This window comes from Bombina bombina, chromosome 4 (genome assembly GCF_027579735.1).
Source record: "Bombina bombina isolate aBomBom1 chromosome 4, aBomBom1.pri, whole genome shotgun sequence".
NCBI classification, from domain to species: Eukaryota; Metazoa; Chordata; class Amphibia; order Anura; family Bombinatoridae; genus Bombina; species Bombina bombina.
In genome coordinates this window covers 406,836,171-406,845,099 of record NC_069502.1, presented here as the reverse complement: position 1 = coordinate 406,845,099, position 8,929 = coordinate 406,836,171, and the positions used below count along the sequence as shown (strand labels likewise).

The window sequence follows — 8,929 nt, the reverse complement described above, 5'->3', positions numbered from 1 at the left end:
ATTTTGTATTGAAAACCATCGTCTACAAACAATAACACAACACAATTAGTTTTCGGTTATATATATTGTCATTTAGTGTGTAAAAATGTTATATTCAAAAGTATTATTACATTAAGTATAAAACTAGACAGTGTTAGCAGCAAAAAGAAAATAAAGAAAAATAAGAGACAAAGATTGTGTACGTTTATATAGTGGTAATAACTAAATGTAAAAAAACAAACCCACAAAGCAGATCCATTACAATTTCTATAAATAAATGACGTTTTAAAGGGATCCCCTATACAAACTATATCTCTCTATTTATATACATATACACACACACACATATATAAACAAAAAGCATGCCAGTTAAACATTACATAGTTAAAGTCTGTTAACACAATATATTCAGTCAGATAGTATTAACCTTATTTAAAAGCTTAACAAATGTTTATTTATCCAGCAATAAGGACCTAACAATAAAGTCATAGGTATTTATTATAGCCTACATTAAAAGCTGTTATTCCTAGGAAAGAGACAGGTAAAGATGACTGCTCTGTGACTCTAAACTATTATTCAGCAAATTAAGTAATTCAGTGACTACTTCCCATACCATTCATTCCTGCCATTCTATAAAATACACTATATAGCCACAAGTATGTGGACACCTATACTAAATTATTGAGTTTGGGTGTTTTAGCCACACCCATTGCTAACAGGTGCATACATTTCAACACATAGCCACTAATTTGTCATAGACAAACATTGGCAGTACAATGGGTCTTACCTTTAGAGCTCAGTGACTTTAAACATGGCACTGTCATAAAATATTTGTCCCAGTCAAATGTAAGTGCTATTATTGTGAAGTGAAAATGTCTAGGGACAATAACAGCCTAGCCACAAAGTAGTAGATCCCGCAAATCCACAAAGTGGAGTAGCTGAGTGCCTATCATCTGTTGCATCACTCACTACAAAAGGTGCAAACTGCCTCTAAATGCAACATCAGCAAAAGAACTGTTAGTTGAAAGCTTCCTAAAAATTGGTTTCCATGGCTGAGGAACTGTACACAAACCACACATCAATATGTGCAATGCCAAGCGCCAGCTGGAGTGGTGTAAAGCACACTGCCACTGTATTCCGGAACTGTACACAAACCACACATCAATATGTGCAATGCCAAGCGCCAGCTGGAGTGGTGTAAAGCACACTGCCACTGTATTCCGGAACTGTACACAAACCACACATCAATATGTGCAATGCCAAGCGCCAGCTGGAGTGGTGTAAAGCACACTGCCACTGGATTCCGGAACTGTACACAAACCACACATCAATATGTGCAATGCCAAGCGCCAGCTGGAGTGGTGTAAAGCACACTGCCACTGTATTCCGGAACTGTACACAAACCACACATCAATATGTGCAATGCCAAGCGCCAGCTGGAGTGGTGTAAAGCCCACTGCCACTGGATTCAGGAACTGTACACAAACCACACATCAATATGTGCAATGCCAAGCGCCAGCTGGAGTGGTGTAAAGCACACTGCCACTGTATTCCGGAACTGTACACAAACCACACATCAATATGTGCAATGCCAAGCGCCAGCTGGAGTGGTGTAAAGCACACTGCCACTGTATTCCGGAACTGTACACAAACCACACATCAATATGTGCAATGCCAAGCGCCAGCTGGAGTGGTGTAAAGCACACTGCCACTGGATTCCGGAACTGTACACAAACCACACATCAATATGTGCAATGCCAAGCGCCAGCTGGAGTGGTGTAAAGCACACTGCCACTGGATTCCGGAACTGTACACAAACCACACATCAATATGTGCAATGCCAAGCGCCAGCTGGAGTGGTGTAAAGCACACTGCCACTGTATTCCGGAACTGTACACAAACCACACATCAATATGTGCAATGCCAAGCGCCAGCTGGAGTGGTGTAAAGCACACTGCCACTGTATTCCGGAACTGTACACAAACCACACATCAATATGTGCAATGCCAAGCGCCAGCTGGAGTGGTGTAAAGCACACTGCCACTGGATTCCGGAACTGTACACAAACCACACATCAATATGTGCAATGCCAAGCGCCAGCTGGAGTGGTGTAAAGCCCACTGCCACTGGATTCCGGAACTGTACACAAACCACACATCAATATGTGCAATGCCAAGCGCCAGCTGGAGTGGTGTAAAGCACACTGCCACTGGATTCCGGAACTGTACACAAACCACACATCAATATGTGAAATGCCAAGCGCCAGCTGGAGTGGTGTAAAGCCCACTGCCACTGGATTCCGGAACTGTACACAAACCACACATCAGCATGTGCAATGCCAAGCGCCAGCTGGAGTGGTGTAAAGCCCACTGCCACTGGATTCCGGAACTGTACACAAACCACACATCAGCATGTGCAATGCCAAGCGCCAGCTGGAGTGGTGTAAAGCACACTGCCACTGGATTCCGGAGCAGTGAAAACGTGTTGTGTGGAGTGATGAATCACACGTCCCTATCCAGCCGTCTGACAAAAGAATCTGGGTGTCAGAGATGCCAGGAGAATGCTATCATCAAGAATCCATAGTGGTGGTAAAGGAATAATGATCTGGGGCTGTTTTTCATGGTTTGGGATAGCCACCTTAGCTCCACTAAAGGTTTATCTTAAAGGGACAGTAAAGTCAAAATATTACATTTTCATAATTCTGATACAGCGTGCATATGTTAACAACTTTCCAATGTACTTCTATTATCAGTTTTACTTAGTTCTCCTGGTATTCTTTTTTAAAAAGTAAACCTTGGTGAGCTCAGAAGCTTCACGTGTCCTTAGCCATCAGGCAAGTATTTACAAAAATGCTTGATAAACAATGTTTTACATAATTGCAAACTCAGCTGCCATATAATGCTACAGACAGCAGTGTTTGCAACTATGTATAACATTGCTGTAAACATTGTTGCAAATACTGTTGCCAGGTGGCTAAAGACACGTGCACGCTCTAGAGCTCACTTATGATTACTCTTATACAAAATAAATTACAATTGGTAATAAAAATAAACTAGAAAGTTGTTTAAAATGTTCTGTTCTATTAAATTCATGTTTAATTTTGACTTTACTGTCCCTTTAAGGGGACAGAAAACTTAAAGGACCAGTAAATACAGTAGATTTGCATAATCAACAAATGCATGATAAAAAGACAATGCAACAGAACCTGCTCTGAAGTTTAATTAGTAGCAATAACTTTGAAATTCCTCACAAAAAAAATCTATTACCACTCCTGTATCATGTGACAGCAATCAGACAAAAACAAATGCATATGCGTATATTCTGTGAATTCTTGCACATGCTCTGTAGGAGCTGGAGACTCAATAAGTTTAAATATAAAAAGACTGTACATTTTGTTAAAGGAAGTGAAATGGAAAGTTGTTAAAAATGGCATGCTCTATTCGAATCATAAAAGTTTAATTTTGACTTGAGTGTTTAAGATTTAACCCCACCAAAGGTAAAAAGTATATCTTCCGCTCCTCGCCAGCTTTTTCTGATTCTGTGTGCCTGGTTGCGCCATTAAACTAAACGTAGTGTGCTTCTGCTCTGGGTAAAGCAGCCTGCAGGAGAGCACTACATTTACTTCAATGCCGTGGTCAGGCGTGCTGTGACTAAAAAAATAAAATTAGAACCGGCTGGTGTTTAGATAAGGCCTGGCTGCGCCCCTGTGCACAAAGTTAGGTCCATGATGACAGAGGAACAAGCTCATATAGGTGTGATACCATGTGCACAAAGTTAGGTCCATGATGACAGAGGAACAAGCTCATATAGGTGTGATAGTCAGGTGTCCACATACTTTAGGTCAAACAGTGCATTTTTAGCTTGTTACATTTAGTGAATATTTCTTTCCTTGGGGAACTTACATTCCTGAACAAAGTAAAATCAACCACTGAAAACTATTGTAAGCAGACCTGTCAGTGTCCCACACAATTTGTGATAGTAATTGGGAATAATCCTTTACTGCAATGTTTCTCAGGTATACTGCAATGTTTCTACAGGTATAAATGTTTTCCCTAAATATGCCCAAATATTATTCATTGAAAAAATAGACGATTGTGCATATCCTACAATGTAACACACTAGTATCAGATATAGTTTTCTGTTTTCAGTCATTTATGTTTACATTCAATTTTACTGAATGCAAATCCAGCAAATCTTGATTTTATAAATAATTAAGAAAGCAACTAATAATATTAAAGAACTGTTTGTTTTCTATATATCACTTATAAAAAAACACATAGGAAATAATATACGTTACCACAGTCAAAATAAACCTTTGATTCAGAAAGAGCAGCAGTTTTAAGAGCACAACGGAAGAATGGCACTCAAGTGAGCAGCAAACAATAAAAAACAAAATTCATTTTAACATCATTAAAACATATGCAACATAGCAGAGTGACCAAATAATACAAAAAAAGTCTAACACATTTCACGCCCCCTATGAGTAAGCGCCAACAGGGGGCGAAATGCATTAGCCGTTTAACGGTTTGGTCACTCTGCCATGTTGCATATGTTTTAATGATGTTAAAATTAATTTTGTTTTTTTTATTCTTTGCTGCTCACTTGAGTGCCATTCTTCCGTTGTGCTCTTCTTTATGGACGGTTTGATGCACCGCTTTGTCTCACTCCAGGACAACTGTTGCCCTTCCTGAGATCATCATCTGTGACCTGTGCACCTTACACTTATATAGTCGGATATCAGACTATCATCTGGAGCCGCAGTCTGTGACTGTCAGCAGTTTTAAGACACTTTCCAATTTAATTCCATTGTCAATTTTGCCCAGTCTTTTTATATACACACTTTCTGAGGCACCAACTCCTACTAAGCATGTGCACAAGCTCACAGGGCTTACGTATACTATACTAGTCTGTGATTGGCTGGTGGTTGTCACATGATACAGAGAGCTGGCAAATGGGGGGGGGTCGTCTTTATTGTGCCCTTGTTAATTATGCAATTTTTATGCTGTATTTAGTGTTCCTTTATTTAGATACGCAGCAGCCCAAGCTTATTTCATTGTGGTATGTTTTCCTTGTAATATTTACTGTGACCCTATAGCTGGCACAGGTCTCTGTGACACTTAATCACAGTGCTAAACGCTGTCACAGTGAGGGCTATTCGGGCATGTGCATTTTCTCTGTATGTTGCTCTTATTAGTTTGTGTTCTAGCATAAAGACTTGCTACATCGGGAGCAGCTATACACTGTCTGCAACATCAAATACTTTCAATTATAAAAATAAATCTACAGTTACATTATGAAGAATAAGCAATTTAGCTGATGTATGCATGAATCTAGTGTGCTTGTCAATAAAATATGGCAAGGGTTAATATATATTTTGTTATGGTGAATTTCCCCACATTTATTGGGAGCTACTCTTTTTTTATAACCCCACAGTTACCTTCATAAAGACACCGTTTAAACATTGTATACGCTTAGAGTTTTCAACAGCGCAGTCCGGGCAATTCAGCAGGATGCCTGGTAAAATCTGTACAAAAATACTGGACACTAAAATATACATTTAGATTAAAGTCCCCTGAGTGGCAGCTACATTTTATAGGCCTTCTATGCATAACAAATATAGCACAGAAAGGAGTGACTCTGTGCATGTACTATTAGTGCTACTGGCAGCCAAGGAGAGTATTAAACACAGCTCTAGGTGTGCTACCTGGAGCCACTAAAGCAAAATCTATGCTCTCTGCTTTTACGGTCAACCACGGCGGTGTAAAAAATTGCTTCGTATATGTTACTGGCTGCCAAAGAGGCCAAATAATTTAGTTGTATGTTGTTGGAATCCAAGGGGATACAATAACTGCTCAGTTGTGAGAAATGTATATAGTTTACTTGGGGTCGGGGCCATTGTGTGACCCACCTACTCCCTGTATCACCTGCAGATTGACCAGCATTTTTATGGCGGGCAGCTAGTAACTCAAGCCACACTGCAGGGGAGTGTATCTGATATCAACAGAACATAACGTAAATGTTTATAAACATGTGAATATCAATCCTAAACAATCATTTGGAAACCCTAAAATCAGATGAACACATGAGAATGCTGCAAAGTTACTCCAACAGGTTGATGAAGATTTCCATATTACTATGGAAAAAAATATATGTGTGCGTTATACATAGTGTTCCCTTTTAACCAGTAATGGTTAAGTTAACATTTTCTTAGGGGAAAATGTTAATTTGTCTACGGTAATGTCTGCACCTTCTCTATAGTTTAAAAATATTGCCAAACTTGCACATTCAATATCAAAATGAAACAAGGCATGCTTTGTTTTCTCCCCATATCATAGGATTGTACTGCACAAAGATGGAATTTGTTAAGCATAATTTGTTACTAATTTTGAATTTATTTCCTGCTGTTTGCAGGATATTAGTGTTTTTTTTTTGTTTGTTTTTACCTAACCCATGTTAATAACACCACCGGAGGCTGGCTGCAACTATTCAATGCATACACGGGACTCAAACTGTGGAGAGAGGGAATAGGGTGAGACGGTACCTTTCCTATGCATCCATAATTTCTCAAAAACTGAGACCTTCTATTATACCCTCGTGCTAATTGGAACTTTCTATGAGGACCTTGCAGTCTGAAGTTTTAAAGGGACACTGAACCCAAATTTTTTCTTTCGTGATTCAGATAGAGAATGCAATTTAAGCAACTTTCTAATTTACTCCTATTAGCAATTTTTCTTCGTTCTCTTGCTATCTTTATTTGAAAAAGAAAGTCTAGAACCTTGGACAGCACTTGTTTATTGGTAGATGAATTTATCCACCAATCAGCAAGAACAACCCAGGTTGTTCACCAAAATGGACCGGCATCTAAACTTACATTCTTGCTTTTCAAATAAAGATACCAAGAGAATAAAGAACATTTGCTAATAGGCGTAAATTAGAAAGTTGCTTAAAATTGCATGCTCTATCTGAATCACAAAAGAAACAAAAATTGGGTTCAGTGTCCCTTTAAGCTCATAACAGTTCTGGGGACTTAAAGTGAATGTAAATTTTGATGCTAAAGTGCCCGGTTTTTAAAACTTAGATTAAAAACAGGGGCACTTTAAGTTTTTTTTCACAACAGGAGTGAAATGTAAATTTTGATGACTTAAAAGTGTCCCTGTTTTTAATCGAAGTTTTGAAAACCAGACACTTTAGCATCAAAATTTACATTCACTTTAATGTTTAAGATGATGATTATCTTTAGTGTTTATCTATTATGTTAGCCTACTGTATGAAGCTGATAGTGTGTTTTACATTACGTTTCTTTATTTTTCTTACCCCACTTAAGGGACAGTCTACACCAGAATTTTTATTGTTTTAAAAGATAGATAATCCCTTTATTACCCATTCCCCAGTTTTGCATAACTAACACAGTTATAATAATATACTTTCAACCTCTGTGATTATCTTGTATCTAAGCCTCTGCAAACTGCCCCTTTTTTCAGTTCTTTTGACAGACTTGCAGTCTAGCCAATCAGTGCCTGCTCCCAGATAACTTCACGTGCACGAGCACAGTGTTATCTATATGAAATATGTGAACTAACACCCTCTAGTGGTGAAAAACTGTTAAAATGCAATCTGAAAGAGGTGGTCTTCAAGGTCTAAGAAATTAGCATATGAACCTCCTAGGTTAAGCTTTCAACTAAGAATACCAAGAGAACAAAGCAAATTTGGTGATAAAAGTAAATTGGAAAATTGTTTAAAATTACATGCCCTATCTGAATCATGAAAGTTTATTTTGGCCTAGACTGTCCCTTTAAAGCAATCATATTGTGGTTATATTAGCACTGTTTGCTACTCATATTTGTTCTGCACTTTACGAAGTTTGAGATGTGTTAATTCTCATGCATGCTCTTCATTCATCTATGGATTATATATTTATGTTATGCCCCATCTCAATATAGCAGCAAGCACTGTAGCCAGAACGGGGGTTTATCTTTCTACAGAGTACAACACAATCTGCTATATGGAATACACTCTTCTTTGGAATGCTGTATTATACGGAAGATACAAGTACAGATTTATTATATTGTACAATTGTTTCTGTTATCAGGCAGTTTTAATACACGGGTTAATGGCTTACAAACAAAGCATGTTGCATAAGAACTGGTGGTTTTACAGAGCGAGCTAGTTCTCCCTTCATGTGTTTAGCTATAATGCTGTTCTTTATATAATTATAGGCAGATATATACTAAAATGCTTTCTATGAAGATTTTACCATCTTTCTATACCATATAGAAAATAGATTATATATTGTACTTAGAGCCAGCGTTCATTAGAATGCAATAGATGTTTCCCTTTTTGCAACATACTGATCCTATCCTCCCTGGCCAACTAGATGGCAACATACACACATAAGAACACTTAGTCATGTTTAAGATCGATATAAGGACGATATTTATTTCCTCAAGCCCTCTGAATCACATCTGGCTACTACACCGCTGTACATCTGTTGTAGTAAGTTATATTATTTTTGCTCAAGCACCTTCTCTTCCTCAGTGAGTAAACTATCTCCATGATGCGTTATGCAAATTCCTGTGTTTTAAAAGCTAATCCACTTTCGGTGTTAAATCTGGGTCTAGTTTATAATGATAAATAGAGACTTGAAAGATATGTCACATACACACCAGTTCACATTTAATATAGTTTCAGTTATTTTAGTCAGCTTGTTTCCAAGGTTGGAAAGGTCCTGAGAATTTGATAGGTGTTTCCCTGTTTATATATTACCAAGGCCAAAACACCCTCAGATAACCAACTTGCTATTAACACATAGTGATACCTGATATAGTCTGCATTGAGGTAATTTATAACTGCTATTAATATACAAGTGAATATTTGTGTGATATAGTCATTCCTATCTTTTTGTACAGGTTAAGAAAGCCACATACCCTACTTTTAGTAATGATGCTGATTC

The 8,929-nt window shown here is 38.0% G+C and overlaps 1 protein-coding gene across 3 annotated transcripts in view; it reads right to left on the bottom strand.

Moving 5' to 3' along the window:
* ACAP2 (ArfGAP with coiled-coil, ankyrin repeat and PH domains 2) overlaps positions 1 to 8,929 on the bottom strand; it is a 379,535-nt gene that overhangs the window by 145,641 nt on the left and 224,965 nt on the right. For all 3 annotated transcript variants that reach the window (XM_053710199.1, XM_053710201.1, XM_053710202.1), the window contains one exon: positions 1 to 22. This exon is cut by the window's left edge and continues 30 nt beyond it. In XM_053710199.1, the coding sequence (XP_053566174.1) occupies positions 1 to 22 (22 nt within the window). The remainder of the gene's footprint in view (positions 23 to 8,929) is intronic.